General features: G+C 40.2%; 1 protein-coding gene across 10 annotated transcripts; it reads right to left on the reverse strand.

Moving 5' to 3' along the window:
• dtna (dystrobrevin, alpha) lies at positions 1 to 25593 on the reverse strand. 10 transcript variants are annotated; one of them, XM_080292780.1, is made up of 23 exons: positions 23687 to 23718; positions 21292 to 21359; positions 19252 to 19332; positions 18950 to 19163; positions 18562 to 18647; positions 17937 to 18091; positions 17726 to 17831; positions 17134 to 17300; positions 16792 to 16916; positions 14927 to 15010; positions 14643 to 14711; positions 12412 to 12507; positions 11423 to 11504; positions 9936 to 10030; positions 8744 to 8857; positions 8452 to 8548; positions 7337 to 7363; positions 6267 to 6426; positions 6079 to 6168; positions 5895 to 5991; positions 3602 to 3719; positions 3436 to 3474; positions 1 to 1268 (listed from the first exon to the last, which is right to left on the reverse strand). In XM_080292780.1, the coding sequence occupies exons 1-22, from the start codon at positions 23701 to 23703 to the stop codon at positions 3457 to 3459; spliced, it is 2166 nt and encodes a 721-aa protein (XP_080148906.1). In that variant the 5' UTR covers positions 23704 to 23718; the 3' UTR covers positions 1 to 1268; positions 3436 to 3456. The 10 variants fall into 10 exon arrangements, with proteins under 10 accessions (XP_080148906.1, XP_080148907.1, XP_080148909.1 ...); XM_080292781.1 differs by lacking the exons at positions 3436 to 3474; positions 23687 to 23718 and adding an exon at positions 25270 to 25593; XM_080292783.1 differs by lacking the exons at positions 3436 to 3474; positions 23687 to 23718 and adding an exon at positions 25161 to 25234.
• Between the last annotated feature and the right edge of the window lie 1099 nt (positions 25594 to 26692).

Genomic DNA, 26692 nt, shown 5'->3' on the forward strand with positions numbered 1-26692 from the left:
TTTTGATATTGTGTCAACACTTTATTATGCACCACCACCATGCAAAATCACTGCTATGAACTTGCTCAAAAATCAAACTAGATATTTCACACATTTATGATTTTAGATTGGCTCGCCACTTTTCCTAAAGTGACTGGGTAAAGTTTGGTGCACACTCAGAAAATACATCGAGTGTGTGTGTGTGTATATGTGTGTTTGTGTGCAAGTCACAAAGATTTGAGTGACTAGCAAAGGGAACAATGGCAGATTATCTATGATTTAACCTTAATTCATAAACCACTGATAGTAAATGCAGTTTCTTCGATGCCCTCATGGTTGTAAATCTTTAAGTTTGAGTGATTTGGATCCATTTGTGTCATCTCTGCTTCCACTTTAAACAAACATTCCAGACATCAGAACCAGTCATCTATATCTTATATTTAATTGACATTTAATAGACAGCATACATGATTGCAGACCAGTTCCCTCTGCAGACAAACAAACCCTACTAGTATCAGTATTATCATCTCCAGTGAAGACTTCCAGCATCGCTGCAGGTTTTGTTGAAAGCTACATGCTGCACTGACAGGTTGAGCAAACTCCATTGAGAGGTCATCCAATCAGCTAAGGCAGTGTGAGTTATTATTAACACTAATGTATCAAATAAAACAAACGCATCTGATTGGCCAGCTCAAAAAAAAAAAAAAAAAAAAAAAAAAAATGCCAAAGCAACTCAACAGCAGCTGTAAGAAATATACTAACATTTGTTCATGGTAACCTGGCCAGGGCAACACGTTTACAAAAGATTTCAGCTTTGATCATTTACATCATCATCATCATCAGCTCCAACGTAATCCCAGGCTCATTATCACAAATTATAAAGAAGATGACAACAATTTGACTTCAAAGAATCACGGTGTCCACCCTGTGCTAACAGTGCAGTTGTACATTTGCTAAACAACTGATATATAGAAAAAAAACAAAACAAAAAAAAAAAAACCCGATAAAAATTAAGAAATAATTTCCCAAAATTGTGTTCTTTCCTTTTTCTGTTTTCTTCCTTATGGCACCTGTGGTATAAGAGACAGCTCAGGAATTAATCTCTTTACATAAGCTCACAGAATTACCTTAAATATGTGCTTGGTTAAAAATATATATCTTTACATAAATGTATTTTATGGTTGGATTTAGCATAACTTAAATTCTTCATGTCCGCAGTGCTCTATACTGTCGGCCAAACGTCGTCTCGTCCAGTGTCTTCAGCTGTTTTTGCTTTTCATATTGCTCGCCTGTGAAGAATAAGGACAACGTTAGAAGGCGTGTGAGTGCGTTATTCAGACAAATCCCAGCTCTGACAAGTGTGCTGGATAAGCGGTAAACAAATTGGATTGATGGAAGGATGACTGTACTCCCATAGTAACATCAGTACTGTAGCTCGTTTGTGCTTCATCCGTCTGCCATGTGGGCAAACGATTCATACATTTCATGTAGAGATCAACTTAAACGTCTTAAAATAAGCCTGATACATCATCTGCTCTTCACTACATGACTGGTGAAAAGAATATATAGCAACATCTGTAGAAAAGTAGAAAGAAAAAAAGAACTTCAGACCAGCTCTTTATTGAAGGGACAAAGTTTTGCTCCCTAAATCATGCACACAGTTTTCAAACTAAGGTGCATTTATTTAAATTTTACTGGAGTATCATCGTAATCTGCTGCTTTAAGAACTTTACATAGATGGAGAGAGGTTTGGGCCCCAAGTCTACATTTGAGACTCTCACAGTGTGTGAATGCGAGATTGAATGAATAGTGGAATTGTAAAGCGCTTTAAGGGTCTTGAAAAGCGCTATATAAATGCAATCCATTATAACTTAAATAATAATAATAATAATAATAATAATAATAATAATAATAATAATAATAATAATAATAATAATAATAATAATAATAATAATAATGCTTATTTAACAGCTTGCTATGAAGCTGAAACGGTTCTTCAAACAATTAGATGTCCATCTAAATCCAACTTGGCTAAACAGGAAAATGCAGTTCTTATTTTTGAGATACAAATTACTGAGGTTTTGACACTTCATATCGATTTTAACTATTTCCCACCAAAATTGTTTTAAAGCACTTATTCTGAAAACTGGGAGACAAAACCAGAGATGCACATTTTTGCCAGTTTAGCTTAAAATACAACAAAGTCAGCGTGCTCAGAAGAGTTTGAGGCAATTGTTGAAATTGAGCATGTTACCACATGTTATTCACAAGCTCAGCATGATTCTCTGCTCTGCGATTGCCAAACCCCCCCAAAAAACTCCTGGACAACCTGCTTCATGGATTTCAGGATTGACAGAAACACCTTTTTAAATTTTGCCTTCACTTTTCTGTAGATCAAACGTATTTCTTAAATGCTGAAACTCAAGTCCAGTTAGTCTAGCTGTCCAGTTCTTGGACGATAATAAATTAAAAAGGAAACAAAGAAACAAGGGAAAAAAAACAACAGAAAAAGTAAAATGGTAAGATTGTAACTAAAAGATATCATAAAACATCCAAGTCCAGGCACTTAAGGTCAGCTTGGAAAAGTAATAAAATGTCTTTATTTTACTGGTAGATATTTTCAGATAAAATTTTTTTACCAGTGTATACTGGCTTGTGCCTTTTTTAGGGCTTAGAGATACAAAGATATCAACAGAGCAAGCCTCAGACACCACAGCTGTGCAGCAAGTACTTGCATCATTTTCTTTTGCCTCTAGGGGCAATGGTAAGCCCTTAAGGACATCACCTGACAGTTGTTGAATTATCCTTTGGCCAAGCACTGCACTGAAGAACATCATGGAAGTAATTCAACCCTGAGAGTGTCAGGTATTCAAACTGTTACTCTTGATTGGGTGAGGATAAAATCAAAGGTCTCAAAGAGAGGCAGTTAATTTCCCCCAGAGGCCAGATGAGAAACTGAGACTGTTGTGGAGGGCCACACCAACAATACAGAGACAGCATTAATATTGAACAGAACTGACTTCAGCCTATTGGGGTGAACCTGCACAACAGTCTCAGTTTCTCATGTGGCCCCTGGGGGAAATTACCTGTCCACTGCTGCCCTACGCCCATCAGTTACCCTAGTCTCACTTAGACTTCTCATATTTTTATAGGCAATATCATGGTTATAAATTATGGTTACCGTTTTCGCAATTGACCAGAATTAACCCGGGTTAATTGTTGTTGATCACCAACGACACTGTAAATTTCCTTTTGCGGTGGCTTCAGTGTATTTTTTCCCTTTTGTTGCATATTTTATTATGAATTTTAATTTATTGTACCCATAACATCTTTGGTTAGCCTATCACAGAGCCTTGTGTACCCTTACATTGGTATGATGCACTAGAAACTAGAGATCCAAAAAAAAAAAAAAAAAAAAAAAAAAAGATCTACAGCTGACAGGTAGAAATAACTTACCAGTCACCCGGACCTACGTGGTCACTGCTGCAGAGTCACCTGCGCCACATAATTAAAACCAGCACAGCAGGTCAGAGCAGGTACTGACAAGGGGCAATTTAATAATTCAGAACACACAATATGCCACCTTCTCCTGCTATTTCAGTCTTGGAAAGCTATAACTCACCATGCACGTTTTGTCCGTTTCCTGCCTGTGCTTTTTCAGTTCATCCAACTGGAGCTCATCCTCCAGCTGCCGCTCCAGATCCTTCTCAAAGCACTCCTCATCGGCAGCGCTTGCAGGCCTGTCATGAAAAAACAAAGCAGTTTAAAACTGGGAAAAAAAAGGGATGGATGCGACTGAATAGTTCTCTATAAAAGTCTAATATATGACCTATGTATAAAGTGCTTGGTGTACTCAAAACGGTGAACTGCCTGAATGCTTTATGAAATACAACTAAAGTTCTTGAATTTGCACCCACTCCACTGACATTTTAGCCAAATCAAAGAGAAAATCAGCAGCATTCATAACAAAATTCCACATTTTTATAACCCGTACTCAAGCATAATACTGTTCAAGATGATCACAAATAAGAAGAAGGTGCATGGACTTCCTCTCAGTAAGTAAAACAATCTCACTGCCCTAACTGTTCTCAGTCCCACAGACAGCTGAGCGAAGCAAAGGGCGTGCACGCCCAGAGCCCTGGAGCCAGTGCTATCACTTGGTCTTCAGCTTTTTTTCCCCAATCCATGCATCATTATTATGAAAACTGCAGTAATGGGATTTTAAAAACATACAGTAGTATAGTATGAAAGGGTTTGAAAGGTTAATATATGATCAGATTAAATCATGTCATAATAGTGTAGGTTGTAGCTGTGGGTTAAATGTCAACTATCCATTAACGTGAGGAAAGCATAAACAGTTTATGGGAGAAAGGCGCACTCAGCAGGTCAGCAAAGCATAAACTGTCAGCAACAGCTGTGGGAGTGCTTCAGTTCTGCCTCTTGTGCGGGGGGGGGGGGGGGGGGGGGGGAGGTCACGTGACGCTGCTAGCTGAAGCTCACAGGAGAACTGCAGCTTTGACATTGGATGATAGTGTTGGAGCAGGAGTGTCGGCGCTACCAGAGTAGGCTCAGACACATATTAGCTGCACCCTCTGACGTCTCCTGTGGGGGATAAGGGAGCTTGTTGTGGATTTCAATCATCATTTACCCACAGCTAAGGCTATCTGACGTTTCCTGTCGGCGCCTGCTGAGGTGAAAGGCTCTTTTTGCAAAGGACTGTTTAGGATTAGGATAACGTAAAGATGCCTGAAGAGGCCGTCACTTATCGCTGTTCAATCAAAGCTGTCAGGAACAACTTGAGCAATGACTCCCCCCCCCCCACCCACCCCAAACAGACAGAAGAAAATCTGTTTTCGGTGGGATAATCCACCAAAGTTTAAGTCCCTCACAAGTATATACTGCTTTTGCATGGGTACATATTATAAATGTAAATAATGTCCAAAGTAGTAATTTAACATGGCAAAACAGAAAAGTTCAAAGCACTACACGGTGCATTTATAAGCAGCCTTTGCTATTGTGTGATCAAACTCGACTCTTTGCATGAGTGGGTTAAGTCGGCTCGTGACAGGTTTGTGACCACGGCACAAAAAAAAAAAAAAAAAACCCGGTTGTGATAAACCGTCCACTGTGCCCCGATGCACACGGTCGCAGCCCAGAGGCGGCAGAAGCCAGAAGACACCTCTGTGTGAGTTCTTTAAAATTCTTAGATACTTTAATCTGAAGGGCTTGAAGCCCCCCAAAAATGTTCAGAAATAAACTAATATAAGAAAGAAGATTGAAAAAAATCTTTCTCGTTTATCTTTTGAACTGAGCTAAAATTTCAAACTGTTTGTACGGGCCTAAAATTAACCAGACTTTAACCCTCCACCTCTTCAGACTCTTCTCCACCTGCTCCATACTCTCGCTACAGATCACAATGTTGTCTGTAACATCATAACGCACAGAGACTCATGTCTGATCTCATCTGTCAGCGAATCCATCACCATGACAAACAGGAAGGCGCTCAGAGCCGATTCCTGATGTAGTCCCACCCTCACCTGAACCCATCTGTCACTCCAGGTGCACATCCCGCCTCTATCTCACTGCCCTGCGTGTCCTGCACCACCTTTACATACTTTCACTCGTGAATTCCTCATGCAGTACCACAGTTCCTCTCTCACCACCCTATCATATGTGTTCTCTAGATCCACAAAAACACAGTGAAGCTTCTTCTGACCTTCTCGATACTTCTCCATCGACACTCTTAAAACAAACCTCACATCTGTGGTGCTCAGCATGACTCCTGCTCAGTGCTCGTCACCTCTCTTATTAACCTAGCGTCAACATCTCTTTCTTATATCTTCATGGTATGGCTTGACAAAAAAAGACTGTGTACTTTTAATAACATGGCTGCTTTTGCAGTATCTTAAAAGTACCTTGGTTTGTAAGCGTAGAAAGGATCTGAGGAGTTTGTGGCCAGTAGTTCACGTCCAAAATCTGAATCCACAGTGCTCTCCGTTTCACTTCCACCCTCTGTTTATTAAAAAAAAAAGATAATAAAAACAGTTAATGTATAATAAGTCTGAATGTGACTACTGTTTTCCCTCCATTCATCTTTACCTGAATTGAGCTCCTTAACCAGTGATGACATTGTATTAGTGATGGAGTCAGCAGCAATGAGCAGGTCATTTCTCAGATTTCTCCTTGGACCTTTTGCGGTCAAACAAACAAACAAAAACAGTTTAAAGTGGGATCCTGTGCAGCTTCCAATAACAAGGACTCAGACCGCTGTAGTGTCGCTGTGTTACCCTGAGCGAAGGCCTCCTGAACGTCCCCGCCCACGCCCATGAGTGAGTCCTGAGGTGTGTGAGTCGGGGTCGTGCCGGCAGAATCCGAGTGGATTGGTGTGGGAATTGGCCGGTTGATGGTGTGGCTGGGTGAAGAGCGCGGCGAGCCGGGACCCTGAGTCTAAAGGATGTACACATTTAGTTTTTTGTGTAAGAAGAAAGCCTGAACGACTCCCATGCAGTATAAGGTAACATGCTGCTACAAACAGAATCACATTCTTAAAAACCACTTCAAGTATTTGCAGAGAACAAACCACAAGATGCTGAATTAATATTTATCAAAGTTTCAACTAATCCGGAACATCATTTGGCATGTAAAGAAATGGAAAATGTCCATTAGTAAACAATTAGGTTTCATATATGGTGACCAATGACACATTATATTGCCAGAAGTATTCTCTCACCCATCCAAATCATTGACTTCAGGTGTTCCAATCACTTCCATGACCAAAGATGTATAAAATCAAGCACCTAGGCATGCGGACTGCTTCAACAAACATTTAAGAAAGAATGGGTCGCTCCCAGGAGTTCAGTGAATTCCTGACAACCTGACAGAACACCTTTGGGATGAATCTGAGTGGAGACCGTGAGCTGGGCCTTCTCATCCAACAATAATGTCCGACCTCAAAAATAGTCAAAATTTCCCATAAACACTCCCAAATGGCATCGGAAGGTCTTCAAAGAAGAGTTCAAGCTATTATAGCTGCAAAGGGTGGGCTGACATCATATTAAACCCTATGCATTAAGAATGGGATGTCACTCAAGTTCATATGCCTGTGAAGGCAGATGAGAAAATACTTTTGGCAGTATAGTGTCTGCATCTGATACTGTGGTCACATTATTGTGAGTATAAGACATGTTGTTCTAAAGATATACACACAATGCATTTACAACAAAAACACTTTTCCAAAAGGGACATCTCACTGGTATTGTATGTACGGTATTTATTTCTTGCAGATGCCACACACCCACACCAAAGGTTTCATTTCGAACATGCATCCTGGTCTCTTTTTCCTCTCTTTCACACTTACAGCTTGATTCCGCTCCTCCTCCTCCTGCTAAAAAAAAAAAAAAGAAAAAAAGGAAAAAAGAAAGAATGTCTGACGGCTCATGAAACAGCAGCCATGTCTGTAAGATCGAATCGCACTTCCGCAAAGACCTGGTCAGCACGCGGCTTCCTCGTGCAAGTTTAGTGGATTAACATTGATCCTATTGGGCTAATTAGATTAATATCTTCCCCACTTAAGGCAGTACTGCAGGCAGGCTGTGCAGGCTTTGGGAAACTTGCATTATGTCGACTATAGATCAAGCTCACCCCCCATAGTAGAGGGTGGCAGACATGTCTTCTAAAGCATCCTCTGAATTAAGATCCCATTTAAGTCTGCAATCCGGCACCACTGAATGGCATTGGAAAATATGAAGGAGGGCACAAGTTTTGGATTTTAAACTGTATTTTCACAAGTTTTACAGCTTTTCCTAGTGATAAAGACCCACCTTTATCACTGTTCTCTTTTACAGCAGTTGAATTCACTTTTATTTATAAAGCGCCAAAAATCACAAAAACAGTCATCTAAGGTGCTTTATATTGTAGGACCCTAGAGTAATAAAGAGAAAACCCCAACAATCAAACAACTCCCTTTGAGCTAAAAACTGGCAACTGGGGGAAGGAAAAACTCCCATTTAACAGGAAGAAACCTTCTGCAGTCCAGGCTCAGGAAAGGTAGGCCATCTGCCATGACTGGTTGTGGGTGAAGGGAGGGAGACAGAATAAAAGACACACTGTGGGAAAGAGCCAGTTTGACATTCCCGAGCTATGATGAGTCCTCACAGCTAAGAGAAATAGTAATACAAGGAAAAATCCCTTATCGGAGCATATTGGTCACCACCTGCTGTAAAATAATAATAATAATAATAATAATAATAATAATAATAATAATTATTATTATTATTATGTATATATAAGCTCACTATAGCCCACATGTCCATGTTTTCTATGTAAACAGTCTGCGATGGATATGATTCAGTCCAAGAAACTCTGGAAAAAGGAAAAATAGCGTCTGCTCCTTCAGTGATCAGAAGGAATAAAACTAAACTGTTCACTATCTGACTGCACTGCGCTCAGAGATAAAAGGCACATCTGTAGTACCTTGAGAAGCATCATTAGTTGCTCCAGCTGCACCATGAGTTCCCTGCGACTCTCCTGCAGAGTAGACATTCTTTGTTCAAGCTCATCTTTGCGTTGCCTAACAGAAGAAACAAGTTGTACAGCATAATGAAGCCACAATGTCACGTCAGTGGCTCAAACAACCCCCCCAAAACATAATGAACATCTGCAGACTGAAAAACATAATATTCATTACGCATGTTCTTTAGCACCCTAAGCAAAGCTGTCTGTCATAACCCATTTGCATTTGGTAACGCGACGTAGGCGGAGCTACCTGAGGAGTCGTAGCTCAGCGAGCAGGGTGGGGTTTTGCTGGCCCCTGTCTGGTGGCGGCTGGGAAGCTTCCTCATGCTGAAGGCGCAGTCGCTGGATTTCCTGGAGGATTTCTCTGCGATGAGTACAAACATGTGCAAGTGCCACGTCAAACCGCATTTCTGACAGGAAGTCAACAAGATGATCTAAACCTGCAGTAACTGGTATTTCTGTCCACTATGAGGCAGCAGAAACAAGCTGCTCATCAGCTCAGTTATTTATAGCATCCAGCAGACACAGAACAATATAATTTTGTGACTATATCAGTTCAACTATCGCCTTCTCTCAGCTGTTTGGTTTCAACTTCTGTAGGAAACACCTCAGCAGCTAAATGCTCCAATACGAAACCCCTCTACCTTTTGAATACTGATACACCATTGTAGTGTCCACAGGCCAGTATCTGGTTAATAGTACACAAATATTTATTAGGGAAAATGAATAAACAGTTTGACTTATGGATGGCAAAATGTAATTTTTTTTTTTCCCAGTGGTGGAAACAAGAAAAGAAGTCATAGATCAAAAATACTGATTAGAGCTTCCTAGTTTTGTTACTTTTTACTCAATTAACTGATCCTAATCATATAAATACAATAAAAATATAATATTACTACACAGGTTGAAATAAAATTTAAATCTCTAACTTCAAACAAGCTTCCATAGGAGGAAGATAAATAGAGTCATTAATATTTTTTTAAGCTGATAAGTCCAAATGTCTTTGGTGCAGACACATCAGCTCAGGGAAAAAGGATATGATCCAAGGTCTAGCTAAAATGAATGATTACAGCCTTCTGGTTCACATGTTTTACTCACCTTTGCCTCCACCTCAATATAAATTTCCCTAATTTCATTAAACATAAATTTTTTCACAGCTACTTCTTTTATATTTCTTAATAGTCTTTGTAGAATCATATTTTATGTCTTTTTATTAGCAATTTTAAACCACTTCAAAAAATTATTCAAGAATAATATAACTGAAATGAAATAGGTTTTATTTCCTTAAATAATGACTTTCAGCTGCAGTGTTTAAGTTAGTATTTAATGGCAGCCTGGAGTAGTGAATGCTTTTTGAGGTCTGTTCAGAGATGCCTTCATTCTGAGAGGTAAATTTCAAAAGAAAGGAGGCGAGCAGTTTCTCGGACGCAGCCATGCCTAACCTGTTTTTGCTCTCGAGCTCGGCAATGAGCTGTCTCTGCTGTTTGTTGGCATCCAGAGAGCAGGGGAGGTCTGTGGGGACCCTCTGCTGTTGAGCCTGTTGGTGAAACCAAGCGAGAGACATCACGTGAACTGGCTTCACCTCTAGGTGATGTCATCCACCAGCTTATCACATATCTCACAGGAGGGAACAAAGCAGTTAAGTCACCAGCCATCCATCAAGACCTCCGATAAGAGCATGAGCAGGCACACGGCTCTGGTTAGCACAGGTGGCTAATGTCTCTTTAGCAGAAATACAGATTTAAAAAAAAGAAAAGAAAAAAAAAAGGTGTTTAAAAATACTCTAGTAAAAGCTGAAATACTGATTTGACTAATTTACTCAAGTATAGTGAAAAAGTACAGGGTGTGAAATGTAGTCATAGTATAGTAAGTGGCTCTTTGGAGGACATTTCGATCAACTATGTGTGTGCAAAAAAAAAAAAAAAAAAAAAAAAAAAAGGTTATTATAGTTGAAAAAACCAAAACCAGATGTTAAAAACCATTGTTGTTAAGTCAGATAAAATCATTTCCATTGTAATAGCTGTACTGATCTTCCCAACTCTTGCTAATGACTTACATACAATAATATTTAAAAAGTCTAAAGTCTAAATTAAATAAAACATTTTCCCACAACAAAACTGAATTTAAAAACTAAAATGTCAAAATTAAATAAAAACAAAAGCTAATCATAAAATACAATAATAACTGGTGCAAAACTAACTGATACTTGTCATGTTAATACAATGATAAAATAGTATTAGCACATGAGAAATCAAACTAACTTCTAATTCTAATAAAAGTTTTCAGCTTGAACGTCTGTTGCCCACGCTGTGGATGGGTCACTCTGCCTCCACATCTAAACCGGAAAATGAGCCTAGTCGGGGGTTACGGTGGGATTTGGCTGCTGTGGGAACAGATCAGTTGTAGTGGTGGCGTGTAGAGAAGAGAATCACTTAGAAATTAGTCACAATAATTTCTACTGTGAGCTCCAGTAGATTTTGTGTGCATGCTGCGAACACCTGACCTGTGAGTACTCTGCTGTGGCAAAGTTTAGAGTAATGAACTGTGTTGGACTATTGAGGAGTAGCTGTGGCGTTCATGGTCAGTGTACCAGGGCAACAAACAATTTGAGTTTGAGCCAATGATGCTAATTAGATTCACTCACTGAATTCCACCTTTACACTGTCTAAGGGTTAGAAATCAGCTGTTATAGTTCATGTAACATGAACTATCCAGAGTATAAATTTCTAGTAGTAATATTTCCCTCCTGTATTGGTTAAGAATGATAACAGAATGATCACCTTCTTGACTGTAAAAAACAAAAAAACGAATGAAAGCCTCTAACGTAGAGTAGCAGTAAATGTCAACTCGAGTTTATGTTGTTGTTTTTTTTTTTTTAACTGGACAGTGATGAAAGATGTTTGTGTGAAATGGATATCTTTTATCTCACCGCAGCATCAGCAGCCAGTCTAGCAGCATAGCGAGCAATGAGACTGTGCTCGTCATCTTGATGGTTACTGCTCTCCAGCAAACTGATCAAGAGGAAAACAGAGACGGGAGAAAAAATACACAGCACAATTAATTAAAAAAAAAAAAGTGTATGTGGACGCAACATGAGCACTCGAAATTTTAAAAAAGCAAATAACTTTTACTTTTCTGAGTCAGATTCGGCATGAAAGCTTCGACAGGAAGTAACACTAAGCTAGTCGCGTGAAACGCAAAACAATAAATTAAGAGGGGTTAAGTAAAAAAGTGGAGATACAAAGCAATCGATCGCTTTGTATTTGAAAGCTTATCTAATTACAAATACAGTAAAAACAACAAAAACAAAAAGCAAAGAAACCATACAGCCCTGTATTTACACATTTATGCACACACATGCGTACAGTAGGGTCAAAAGCTGCTACAATAACACAACATGTTATCTGGAAGTCATTCACCAATAAAACACACATATAGGCATTTTATCATAGGCCACACAACAATAACAGAAAATATGTCAAATCACCTGCAGTAAATTAAAATGATTAAAAGTCACAGGATTTACAGGATCAAACAAACAAAAGACTAATAATTTGATACCAGTTAACTAAACTAATCTGTATTGGAAGTTACACAAAATTAAAAAGCTGCCACTTTTAACTTGATAAATTTCACTCAAAGACAACACATGTACACTGCATGGAGTTATAGAGTCATAATGTTGGAAGAAATAGACCCTGTTACCCACTTTGGATACAAATCAGTCAGAAACACTGCCGGGGAATGCAGAAAGGGTCAAAGGTCAAAGCAACCAGCCTCTAAAACAATCTGACAGCATGCATCGTTAGGACTGTAACACACTCGGATTAGGTTAGGGGGAAAGGGGGAAAGGCGGCAGTTCAGCGGAGCACATAGTTTCCACTAGTGTTTGGCAAACACAGCGGCACACCCACTAACCATGTTTTGGGGTTGTTTTGGAGTAGGTTCACATAGAGGCCAATGAGTACATGTTCGTCAGCAAGTCTATCGGCAACATCGAGGTTGTAGTTCAACCTGGAACAGTGCAGGGTTTCACAAAACACAAGACATTACGTTACACAGGTGACAACGGGGTTGAGTGGGGACGGGAAAGAGTGAGGGAGGAAGGGAGAGGACACGACAAAAGAAAAGAGGAGGAGAACAGCTGAAAAGCAGCCATTCATGGGTGACCAGAGCGAAACAAGGCCATATTATGTTTGGGAGAGACACTGCCGATGAAGGCTAAGAGTAGACTGAGGGCATGCCAAGCAAAAAACAAAAACAAAAAACAATTAGATAAATACTCTACAGGTACTTAGTCATCTATTAGTAAAACTATCAAAAGTCTATTTATTGCTTAAACATTCACGTTAAGTCAGGTGTGCATGGCCCCTTTATAGAGGCCACCCACCAGGATTGCACACATCTCTAATGTAGTGACCATGCGGTTTAAACAATATTTTCAATAGCAGCTTCTTTTATTAGCATTTACAAGTACATGTATGTTATAATGTCAGAAGAAAGCAGTGATTACAAGGGCAGCATCGTATGCAGGAATGCCCAGCCCTGTCCTTCAGCTCATCCCAAACCAGCAGAGAGATGTAAACTCTCACGTGGGTCTATCCTGGAGCCTCCCCCTCTATGGACACGTCCCATCTAGGAGGCACCCAGAAGGCATCTTATTTATATGCCCAAACCTCCACAGCCGTCTCCTTTCAATGTGGAGTAACATGGACTCTACTGTGAGTCCCTCCTGAATGATTGAGCCTTTCACCCCATCGCTAAAAGAGAGCCCAGACACCCTTGAAATGGAAAAAACAAAAAACCCAAAAACCCCAAAAACAACCCCAAACCCAAAGGCTACCACATAATTATCATGGATGTTCACTAGCCAGTACAGCATACTGACCAGACCTAGCTCGGACGTACGATATACTGTATGTGATGGAAATCAGCTGTTAATGTTTAGGACAGCTGACGTGATCTAAATAAAACACCATTCATTTATTGTTAAAAATAAAATCCTTTTATTTTTAAAATTACCTTTATTGGGCAATTTATAGTTAATTAGTGAAGTATTAAAAGAAAGAAAACCATGAGATCAAACAACGCTCCGAGTGAAGTTCCAGATATATGCATGGATATATTAAGAATTTATTAGCACAACCCTCGATGGCAATTGTTCCCAGTGGCCATGCATGGTACTGCAACAACAACACCACCACCACCTTTTTTGGAGATCAGAAATGAGACACCTCATACACTACCCTCCTTGCTCTTTAACATGCCATAACAACACACCTCCCTGAACTACAGGTACATTGTTCTCATTGTTGTGCCCCCACCCTGCCTCCCCCCTTTCTCATTTCTCACGCCTCTCATTAACACATGGGGGTCTGCCCGACGCTGCCAGTCCTCAACCGCAGCCTCAGATCTGTTCTTCTCCCAGGATGTGGCCCCTGCTAGTGAATTATTTATTATGACATTTCACCGTATACTGTCCATGCTTCTAAACCTGTAAAGTCATACATTTATTAACAATAATCCTTGCTGTCTTTAGTTGTAGTCAGCTACCAAACTTCTAAACAGGCCCTGTAGCATATGGGATTATCAGCCTGTTCAACGGTGACTTCAGTGTCAGTTATGAAAGCGGGCAGTGTGCCCAAGAGGAATGCTTTCATCTCTCAAGTGCAGGTACAGAAGTGCACAAATTCCTCTCACTTGAAAAATCAACTAAACTACATCTCCTAAAACAACATTATTACCGACCGAGGAAGCGCCTTAATCCCACTTTGTCTAAAACGAATATACCTACTCACATACACCGTAAACAATGAACCTGGGAATATATAGCATAGCATATGAGCTGACTGATGGTAACATTCAAAGAAAATGGCAGTTAGTGTTTCCCATATCTGTGTGAATGAAGAGATTATAATAGGCACTCTAAACGAAGCGCCAATGATCTTCATGATGCATGCTTCATCTAGCGTCTTTGAAACAGCCCCTAGAGAATAACAGTGTACAGCCTTCTATAAGAAACCCGGCTTGCTAATAGTTTCCTCAGGATGATAAGCACTCTAGTTAATGCGTATGATTATTATCTATATTAGTTTGCGCATGCATTCGCGCTACAAAGGCATTCTCATATGCACACCTATGCCACTTACCCTCTCCCTTTCAGCAGATGTGGAGCAGCCCCAGTCAGGGGCTTTCTCTGCCCAACAACATTATTCTTGCTGTAAGGCAAGCCATTTACATTCAGCTCGAGAAAACACATTAAATGGTGATGCACAAATCTTCACACATGCACCCACACCATCAAAGACTTCAGGAAAATAAAGACCGCGTGGGTCATGGAGTTCACGGGGCGCAGGGTCTTTAGGGAGCACGACAGATTGAAAAGATCTGTTGTGAAATCCAGGGCACCCGTTGTCAGCTGGGATGTACTCACTTTTTGGTGGAGTAAGGGTTCCCTGATGTAGGCATGGAGTGGGAGAATGAGTAGTCATTGGTGATGTTCACTGGTCTTGGTGGCCTGGACAGTAAACACGTGTTAGATTTTAATTTGATCTGACAGAAAAGCTAAAGAGACAGAAAACACCAGTTAGTCTTTCATTCTTGAGGATTTTGCTCAACTGCATAATCTCTGAATTTCCACTTGAGTGGTTTATACAGTATGATATCATGCAAGAATGAATGAATGAATGAATGAATGAATGAATCTGGGAATTAACAAACAAAACAGTGTTTGGGACACGTCACAAGTGGGGAATGTGAGTGGATGAGTCTGACTGTACACGATTAGCACAATACAAAGGAATCAATCTACAGTAACAATCAAGTATGATTCATATTAATCAAAGCAAACTCACCACGTATCTCTATTGAGGAATGTAAAGAACAAAGAAAGGGATAAATACTTGATTACATTACAGCAGCACAGGAAGAGACTATAATACATCAAAAACAATGAAAAAAATAAGAATGAAAACTAAATTGGGCATCCACAGAAGACAGTGCCCCAAATCTACTGAGTTTATAGCATAATTCAGTGCAGTGAAGAAAGTGAAGAAAAAGTAAGTTTTTAAATAACTGAAAGTAGCGATGCCAAAGTACAGTGTACATATAAACCTGCTGGTTTGTAGATTAGATTATAGGTCAGGCTCATAAAATTGCATCCATGTACAGAATCCCATTTTGTTTCATGCATGCATGAAAATTTGCACACTTCCGGTCACCTCTACAAATTAAAAAACAAAAACAAAAACCCTCACACCTTATGTTAACGTCATTATTAGTGTTGTAAAATCTTTTTGATTTTACTTTTCTTTCTTCTTTTTCTGAGCCTGAATTAAAACTATACTCCGTTATTAATTATTGTCTCTTTAGACATGATGTGACTTATGTGCACCATTAAAACGACGGTAATGAACTTTTTTTGGTTGACATTTATTACCAAATTACAGTTTGTCTGATAAGTTAAAAGCAATTTTCTATTTACCTAGTTTGCTATATTAGATATTCATAAGTAAAACTATTAAAAAACTGTTTTTTCTAAAGAAAAACATGATCTTCCATTTAATATCGAGCAAAATCAAAGATCAAATTATATTTTAATCCTAGAATCTGTTTCTTAAACACCTTATGGCAGTCACACTATATATGTTGAAGGCTTTTACTGTGAAAGGAAGGGACAGGAAGAATTTATTTCTTCAATTCTAAAATATATTAATAATCAAACTTTCGGATCTCATGTTATCTTTACCTCTTAAACTAGCATTGAAATCTATTACCCATCTGATTTTCTGTAAAAATGTTGGCGGCATCATTCTGAAAATTTTGGGTCATTTGCAGGCTATAAAACTGGGACAATTAACATAACAATTAACTTTAATTGCAGGAATCATAAAAATGGAATAATCAGTGTGTTGTTTAGCTCTCAGCACCAGAAGTGACTTTATGTCTGTAAGATGGGCTTTAATAGGCAGCAGCAAAGTGCTTAAAAGTCTATGCTTTCATGCCTGATATTTGTTTCATTATTTATACGACGACACTAAACATCAAGGAAAAAGTAGCAGCAGCGCTGCAGATTACAAACAATCCCAAGGCTGTAATTAAGCCTGATTGATCAGTTGACCTAAGAGATTGACTGGAATCACTTCAGACCAAGGAAGCAGCTACAGGATCATTACCAGCTGAGGGATCAATTTAAAACATTTCAAGGTTTCAAACTGGCACTGAATGCTCTGAATGCACATTCCTCAGTTTCAGTGTTATAAAGGAAAAAAAAAAGGGAGCGAGAGCAGATGAACTTACACAATATGAGCTAGGTTGAGAGGTTTATCTGGCATTTCAGGAAACAAGGGGTGAAGAGGCTCTCTGCTGGATGCACAGCTCAATGACTTACTGAGGGCGTGGGATAACTTCTTAGCGGGGGATTTCTGGGTGATACACAGAAGCAAGGTGACGGTTGTGAGGATGAGAGGATGCTCATTTCTTTTTCAAAGCACACGGTAAATCACCACGGTAACACTGTCACCTGGACTGAATCTTCAGATTCCTCATGTTGTAGCGAAGCAGAACAAAAATAGCCACAATGACTGGTCCAGTGCAGACACACCTCCCCTAGCCTCCTCCCCCCTTTCCTCCCTTCCTTACCCATGACGTATACTCCTTCATTTGGTGCTGGTTGCTATGGGAACCGCTGGCATGCCCCCTCCAGAAGCAGTCCTGACAGAGCTGGTAATTATGACATTGCTGGCAGCGGTAGCGGAAGCCCATCATACTCTCAGTATGGCAGTAGGAGCACTCGACCGGGTGAAACACTGCAGGGAGGAGAGGAGGAGCCAGACACAGACACACACACACGAAGGCAGATGCATAAGCGCACACACACACACCAGATGTGACTGTAAACCCAGATATTTTGCACATTGCAGAGAGCTGATAATAAATTTTCATTAATTTAAGGACAGATGTGCTGGGATATCTTGCACCCCCCCCCCCCATTTTGAGCAAATAAACACAAAGCAGCACAGCATTGAGCTCTATATGTGCACATACACTAGTGTTTCTTCTGCTCGTGATGATGAGTGCATCACAGATATACACACTCATACACAGGGTGTAAGGTCCCAGTGGGTCATCTTTACTGGAGGTGTGTCTGTGATGGCGGTGACTGAAAGACCATGATGCAAAGCCGAACTTCCCCCGCTTGCGCTCCAGCTAAATATTCTTCAGCGCGCCTTACCGTTCTCCACGTTGGCGAGGCGGTGCATTAGCGGCAGCCACACCAGACACTGAGGGGGCGGGTCTGACATCAACGTATCGAGGAATGTGTTGAGGGAGACCTTTTTCTATTGACGTGCAGCGCAGAGAAGAGTGAGATTCACCCACACCGTCAATGCTAAAGCAATCACACACTTACTGACATCAAAATGCTGCGGGCGCCAAACCCTCACCTGCTGCGCAAAGCACGTTCTCGCAGCTTGCTCGGTGTAACCAAACGAGGGTCCCTCGAAAACCGCCATGGGCAATTTAAGAGCCTCCCTCAGAAACTGGTCAAATTGCGAGTGCACCATTATTCCAGCAGAATCTGATATGAGTGAAAAAATATCTGGAAACAACGCAGAGGCATTACACAAATTAATCAAACTAATTGTTGGCTGCCACCACAGTCGGCTAATTATAGCATTACACAATACAATTATCCCACTTATTTGTGAAAACAAATCAAAGTGCAGCAGTTATACAGATCCATTCTAACTATACACCAACCCTCCTTTTTACCCCCCCTTTTTTTTTTTTACAAGCTGCTGCCCCCAGAGATTTGTACATTGTGTAATAAACCCTATCCTTCACATACAGTAATGAATAATGACTGCTCCCGGCCATGAAGAGCCAGGGCAGTGCTAGTGCTGCTGCTACTTGTTTTAAAACCAGAGCAGACAGAAAAAAAAACAGGTCCTAATAATTTTACATTACTTAGAATAGGAGGAATTCGCTGATTTATTACTGGCAACATAGGCAATTATAATTTCATTTTTCACGATTAAAAGTAAGATAAAGATTTGTTGTGTTTCTTACATCTTAATTTATCCAGAATTTTCCCACCACAGATGGTTGCGAGGGCCATTTTCACAACAAAGATAGATGTCTTGCCGTGGCCCTCCCTAAAAGACAAAAGAAAAAAACGAAAACATTAAGCTCATGTATTCTTTTAAAAGGAGCTGTGAAGATGTAGGCTGCGTAGTGTTCCTGCTATAATCGCATGAAATCAGCTGTGTTTGTAAAAAGCATGTGCATGAGTCAGCCTACAAACTTATCCGCTCTACATCCGCGTGTTGTGACATTAGAAGGGGAAAAGAGTCTGGATTTTCACGGTCACATTTCAAGCCGCATCAACTCACGTCAAAACCTCCGAGGTGAAAGTACACAACCAGCAGCCGGCTCGTCACGTGACGCGTTTACTCACGGGTCATAGGCTGCCAGCAGGAAGTTGAGCAGCAGGCTGATGGACTGTTCCACGTTTATCTGATGCGTGGTGGGCATGCGCTTGTTCAGCTGGTAGAAGATAGTGGACAGCACAACTTCTAGACGAGCCACGGAAAGCTCAGCGTTGAGGTCTATGGCGTTGAGGCCGTTCTCCCGGAAAGCCTCGATGACGTTCCAAATGTCGACCAAATGCACTGAAAACAGGAAGACGTCAACGTAAGCCTTTTTGGCTCGGCCACGTGCAACATCTCAAAAAATCAATACATAAAAATTCATACGCACAGTTGCATTTCTTCTGCACAAATCTGAGTTTGCAGGCTGTTCTGTACGTCGACAGTCGTATAGAATCCAAATCCTGAGCCCCTGTAGGAACATCACTCTTTAGTCCTCAAATGACCAAATATGTGCCACTGATACAAGTGATAGTGATTTTTATTTTATTTTTTACTAAATTACAGTTTTAGGCTTTATTGTAATTTCCCACTTCTTATCACTGCATTTTAAAGTTCTGCAGTGAACCGTAGCTTAGATACTTAGTGCCTAAAATGACTATGAAAACAGCTCAAGTTATAGAGATGAGTCGGGGTAACTCCTTTTTACATGAAAATGACTGAACACCATAATTACCTTTGAACATTTTGTCAATAAAAGAAAGAGCACATGCATGATAGACACAAATGGAGCCATTAAAAAAAAAGTATTCCTGTACAAATTATAACAGGGGGGGAAAAGGAACAGGAAAACTTGTTCAGTCATTTCAGTTGTTAAAACAGGTTGGTCACTTGAGAGTTAATACTGAAAATGGAATACAAACTGTTAAATATTATATATTTAAATATGCCATTGAGAAAACAAGATATGACTAAAAAGAAAGTACTCTCTGTCAACCAGGCTATCATAAAATTGATCTAGTCCTTAAAAGCTTAATTTTTAGTATAAACGAACCACCTCTAGCAGCAACAACATGAAGCAGTCATTTTCTGCATGGCTTTATCAGTCTCTCACATCGCTATGAAGAGATTTTGATGTCTGGGCAAAGACAGATGCCTTACATTTGACTCTTTACACAGAGGATTTCATGGTCGACTCAATGACTACAAGGTGTCCCGGTCCTGTGGGTGTAAAACAAGCCCAAATCGTCACCCCTGCAACACCGTGCCTGACAGCAGGTATGAGGTGTTTGTGCTGACATGCTGTGTTTGGTTTCTACCAAATATGATTCTGTACATTCTGGCCACACATTGCCACTTTGCTAATTGCATTTAACATGCTAACTGAGGCCTGCAGAGTTGAGATGTAGCCCTTGGGTTCTTTGGATTCTCTTATCATTGCAGTCTTACCTTGGGGGTGAATTTGTTAGGCTGTCCACTGTCTTGAATATTTTCCACTTCTGAATAATATTTCAAAATGTGGAAAGATGATTTGAAAGCTGGTTGGAAAAAGCCTTATAACCCTTCCCTGAATGATGGGCACCAACATTTGCTTGTATATCATCATCGCTGATGTCTTCCCTCCTTGCCATTGTGTAACACACACCTGAACGCTCCAGCGCAACAAGCTGCCAAAACTTATGATTAATAGAGGTGCTCACATTTGCTGATGATCAATTAATCAAATGCATTTGATTAGCAGCACCTGGCTCCTACTTAATTCTACAATCCTCTTAATTCCTATGAAAGCAGTAAAGATGTATTTAGGTTTTCTGCTTCTGCATTTTGGCTTTTTTTTTTGCTAAATAAATAATGACACAGTGTAATATATCATGTTTTGTAGTTTATCTCACGTTGCATTTACCTAGTTTCAAGACCTAAGAGCCAGATTATTTTTTATTATGTCCGGTGTGTCTCACAGTGAGAAAGTTCTGGGTTTAAACTGCAACTCTAAACTGGTTTGAGCTGCGAATGTGGATATTTTCACTTTTAAGGACAAGATAAACCCCACCATTCATCCAATGTCCACAAAGCAGCTCTAAACACGATGAATGGGAATACTTACCGGATGAAAGGATGGAACTAATCAAAAACTTGAACAATAAATGTTTTTTGTGAAAATATTTTATATGAAACAGTGTTATATTAATGAGCTGTATTTCAATAAATTCAAATTAGCGCCTTCACACTGTGTGAACAGACAGCATGAGGTCATATTGCAGGCCTGTGTGTATAAAAATCAATGTGGTTGACACTTGATCTTTATGATATTTGCTGTACATGAAACTTACAGAGAGACAGGGAGAGAGAGAGAAAGAAATTGCCAGTTTTACGGTCATTGAGTTAAACAGTCCAGCAAAGATCACAGTGAGCTGCGGCCCTGAGCACTTACTCATCTCCACCAACAGTTGCCTTCTATCTGCCATGGTGTCAACGCTCTGCCCGCAGTCTTCAATCATTCTGATCAAGAGGAGAGAAAACAACGTCAGAACCCGAGTGCCTCAGCATTAGCAGTCGCAACCTCAGGGTGCTCTTCCTTAAGCTTAACATCAACATTAGACACACATCGTTATGACTCAGCGATAATGGGAGTAGATTAAACTCTTGACTTTTAAAGCAATGACTCCTAACCTTGATACAAACTCAGCTTCTCTGTTCTGGTTATCCAAAGTTTAATCAGTTGTGGATATCCTGATAATTCAGCTAAAAGTTGGCTAAGTCTTTCCCCTGACTTTTTCCAAACAAGGGGACAGATTTACTAAATGAGCACATGAGCACAATTCTTTGCAAGGAATCGCTTGATATCATTAATTTTGATAACAAGCATGTCTTATTTCTTGCACTTTTTTCAGCATTAAATATCGATGCAATTAGCAGAAAACTGCATATCCCAAATATTAATAAATGTTTGCACACCCAGTTTTAATATTCTCCTCCCAGAAATGCATATGCACCAAGGTCAGTAGCAAAAATCCCACCTCTTTCAACTTAAAATATCCAAAAAAGTCTGCTTTAGATTGCAGGAAGGATGACAGAGATGCAACAAAATTAAACTTTCACCCGTGACATGAAGGTTTTGGCGCTTTCTCAAGGTTAAGCACATGTTATAATTCTTGAGTTTGCTAGCTTACTACGACAGCAGAAGATTTCTCGTGCACTTCACCATAAAACTGCTAAGCATTGCCTCCAATTTACCAGAGATAATAACAGCATTAAGACGGCTACTTTATTTTGGTATATTAAGGACAGACAGCAACTGACAGGAGCTCATCAACCTGTTGATGACATCCAAATTTGGTACAGGACATTAATATTATTAATATTTAGTCTGGTGAAGTTTTAACGTGGTTAGCCAGTTATTCACTTCAGATATGCCAACAGCAACACAGATCAACAGTGTTTAGTGTATTTATCACAGTTCCCTCATTTTTTGTGTTTGGAAAGGCTAGTAAAAGGTCACTGCTCTTTAATTTCCCTACATAAAGAGAAATTAACAGATAAAAATGATGCCATGCAAAACTCACAAGAGCTGTCGGTGTGTAAACTTCTTAAAAAACAAAACAAAACAAAACATCAAAGGGAGCCAAAAGGGGCCCACGGCTTATTGTGCCCCATCATCCCACTGCAGGACAATCCGGCCGTGATAACATCATACTATGCTCCAAATTTGAGAGTATTCATATTTGGTAAACTGCAACCTGAATGCAGCGCAGTGCGGTGGTTATCAAAATATTTTTAAGTTGGACAAGGAGAGGAGTTTGAAAGGGGCAGAGCTGCAGAGAGAGAATGCTCACAGCATGCCTCGCTGCACACTGTCCGAGGCAATCTAATACACCTAGTCATGTGGTTTTGTTGCTATGGCAGCAAAGATCCTAGCCGCTTCACTCGTTAAAACACACACTCATACACACACACACGCACATATAACACCTCCCACTGCAGACGAGCAAAGTTTGTAGAGAAAAGTTTTTCACCAGTAAATATCTTTTATGAGATAACGGTCGGCGGGCTGATACTTGAGCGCACAGTGACACTTCTTGGGCGAGTGGCTTGAAGACGCTTTTTCTGTGAGACAGTCATTCAGGCATGCTTTTTCAAATTACTCTGACAGTAATTGGTAGACCCAAATATTATGCTGCAGATATGCGTGGTGCAGAAATTAGAATTCACCTAGTGTTAAAAAGCAGACAACACCACAGTTTTCTGGCCCCCCACCTCCTGCTTGCCTTCCTCCGATTCTTGCCAGTGCAGTCAGTCAGTTATGGAGCACTAGGAATGTTTGAAATCCACTTCAAGAGGGGAGAGATTAAGCTAATAAGTTAACTTGGAATTATAGGATAAAGTGCAGTATTTCAGTAAATTACTTCACAATAGAGCACAGATCAAAACGGCCACAGAGGAATTTCAACGCTGCCCTCTAATAAGACAAATAATAAATCTCATCAGTTTAAAGAGAATGATGAATACAACCACAGCGCTTTTAGATGCAATTTAATGTCAGGCCACTGCCAGCAGCCACAAGTCCAATGTCATCATGAAAGCAATGGATATTGAATCCCATTTATCACTTCCAGACTAAGCAAATATAAAAGTGTACAAATATACAGCATTGTCTAGATTAAAACTGATACCCTTTGCCACATCACATTCAAACACATCCAGAGTGCCAGCTACGTGACCTTCTGCGGTCTGTTTTCATCCTTGGAAATAACTGAGATTGATACAATCTATTGCCAGAGCTGATATTAAACCAGTGCAGGGGAAGGGAATGACATGATCAACCTTACCTTTCATAAAGCACCATGTTTGTATCCCTTTCCCCCCCCCTTTCCTGAGCAGAGTTATTACAAAGCCAGGTCGCCCTTTCTCCTAAAACAACAGTCCATGACACAAACTCCTTTCAGACAAAATGGGCCCATACGGGCGGGCCTATCCGAACACATCTGAAACTAGAAACTGTGACTCCGAATAGAGCATGTGCTGTCACTATCTTTAACTACAAATGAGAAGGTGCAACATTCTTCTACAGCTTTGCCGGCTCTCTAGTTGCAGACCCCCACAAAACATGGTGCCCGACATCTGGCCCTGGCAAACATTACTCACTCTCTGTGGCACTGCCACACTGGAAGTATTAGAAAATAACTGCCCTTAAAAGAGCAAATCATCTTTTACCACTAACAGTCCAGAGTTAGCGTGACTCATTCCTGCAAGACTCTTGGCCGCGTTTAGCCCTGCCACTCTCTATCCCCCACCCCCTTCCTTTTTTACACTGCACAGCATTTCTGCTGGACAAATATCAGACCAAAACAAGCCTTATTAGTAAGTTATTTACATTTTTGATTCTATTTCTGCAGCAGCTCGATTAAGAAAAAAACCAAAAAAAAACCTGAGGAGAGTGCTGTTAATTTATGTCCTCCGTGTACTTGGACCAGGCTGACAAGCAACAATTCCAAACACAAGCACTTACTAGAGTTACAGTCCAATCTGTGTCGCTGGCTCGGGACAGTACATCGCAGCTGTTACCACTGATTGGCCAGAGTTATTTTTATATCACGAGACTGAACTACATTGGCATCCAAATCCCATCTCCAGACAGGAATTAAAAAATAAAACAAGAGGGAAAAGCTGCACTGCTGACTAAAGGTAATCAGCTGTTCTGCTCTGGTGTAGTAAAGGTAGTGAGACGAGTTCTCCTCATGCCTGGTACCAGCTGGTGATGTCTGCCGGTAGGGCTCTCTGTCACCTGCTGATGATCACCATGGTTTCAGCTGTAAAAAGGGGAAGAACTTTGCTACCCCGACGTTAAAAGAGTGCAGACACTGATTTATGGGTAGCAAGTGTCCCAGTGAGTTCTTTGCATGAATTAAGAAGCTTGAATTCTGTAATGTCACAAGAAAACAAACAAGTGGAATAAGTTTGCATGGTTGCCTGTCTAACTATGCAATGTGAAAGCCAACATGGAAACACAAATTTGCACCGAGGAGAAATGCACCTCTGGGTATGGACTCAGTGCCCTGTGGAAGTTAGGGCAGCATTACTAAAATCCTACAAAAGGTAGCAGGACATTGGGGGGTGGGGTGGCAACAGGCACCCTGTGGTACACGCTCAGCCCTCATGCATCACCTGTCATACTCGAAACACCTGTGTGGACATGAGACAAAAGGTCTCACTATTGTAGGAACATCTACCCCCACCCCTTCCTTCCCATTATCCGCGTTTCACTACCTGCACATCTCCCGTTTTAAATCACCAAAAACTTGCCAAACTAATTTCACCCGGTGGGGCAAAGTGGGTTAAGCTCGCTCCTCTCGTTGCCCGTCAGCCTCCCTCCTCCAGCGACTGCAGCAGCAGCACTTTGCACAACACTTACCAGAATTTATTTCGAGGCATGCCATGCAACATCACTGTTTTTCCATCCGCGAATCCGTCGTCGTGTCCCGGGGCGCGATCACGGTTTCTTTGGTGTAGGCTGGTGCATCGCTGCACGTAAGCGGCCGTGCTCGAGCCGCTCTCCGGCACCTCCGAAAAAAAGCTTGTGTTGTGGAAGAAAATGTTTTTCAGGCAGCGCACACTGGCTGATCGGAACAAGGCAGCTTCTGCCTCCAATATGTGGCCTCCGCGATGACGTAATGCGGAATCTCTTCACTTGCGTCAGCGTGGCAGCAAAAATGTTAAAGTTTGATACAACAAAATGTTTTAAAAAGATGCTAAAAACAAAAAGGAGCAGCTTATGGTGCATATTAACGTGGTGTTATATACACGCATACATTAAGTCGTTTGCAAGTTGCGGCATCATGTGGCTTAAAGAAGATGACGTCATGCAGATGAAACAAGTGCAAAGCTAATAAAACCAAGAGTGGACAAATAGTTGCGTTAATGGTGACCGAAGTGCAATAATATATCTATAGGTAGAACACCTTTGACTATTATTTTTAATCTGTTTTTGTAACATGCCTTCTTTTCATCATTTGTTTGTTGTTTACTTTAGCGTTTATCTTTTCAGTTGTTCTGATTGTACTGATTGTGTCGCACTCTAGTTTTTAATGTTTATATGCGCTTTCATGTTAAATTTCTTTAAATGTAAATGGAAGAAGATTGTGAGCTATTCAGGGCAGAGATTATGTGAATCATAACGAAAACCTCATTATAAAATATTAACAAAAGGAAAACCTAAATAAAGACACTACCCTGCCATTACCACACACACACACACACACACACACACACACACACACACACAATAAAAAAAAAAACGATTAAAAAAACAACAATAAAATATTACACTGTTAAAGATTACATTTTTGAACATAAGTGTAGAGTTTTAGAAAGTCCAAAAATGTTTATTCATCGTTAAAACAACCGAACACATTTTAAGAGAGACATGATATGGTAACAGCATAGCAGCAGTGATGCTAATTCAGTGCGTTTCAGTTTTACTTTTATATAGTACAATATTACATACATGGCTTCACAGGCATAACAAACGTTATCAGATTTGATATCATCTTTGAACAGTTTCTTTTAAAACAGATTTGCCTGTTAGTTTATAAATTCAGTGGCTTATGTTTTAATGGTCACATATTTTATATGAAATTTCAAAATAACTCTCCAAAGTGCGTTCCAAGATGGCTGCTGAGTGGTGTTTAAAAGTATCGCTTTCGGTGGGATTCTTGGAAAATAGGTTACTGAAGTAGGGTTGCTGTGTCTATAACCGCCTAAAAACATAAAAAATACAATTTGAATTTTAAATTAATCCCACCTTTGAGAAAAATAATGTGTTTTAAAAAAGTAAA

Source organism: Astatotilapia calliptera, chromosome 18 (genome assembly GCF_964374335.1).
Source record: "Astatotilapia calliptera chromosome 18, fAstCal68.1, whole genome shotgun sequence".
Classification (NCBI taxonomy): domain Eukaryota; kingdom Metazoa; phylum Chordata; class Actinopteri; order Cichliformes; family Cichlidae; genus Astatotilapia; species Astatotilapia calliptera.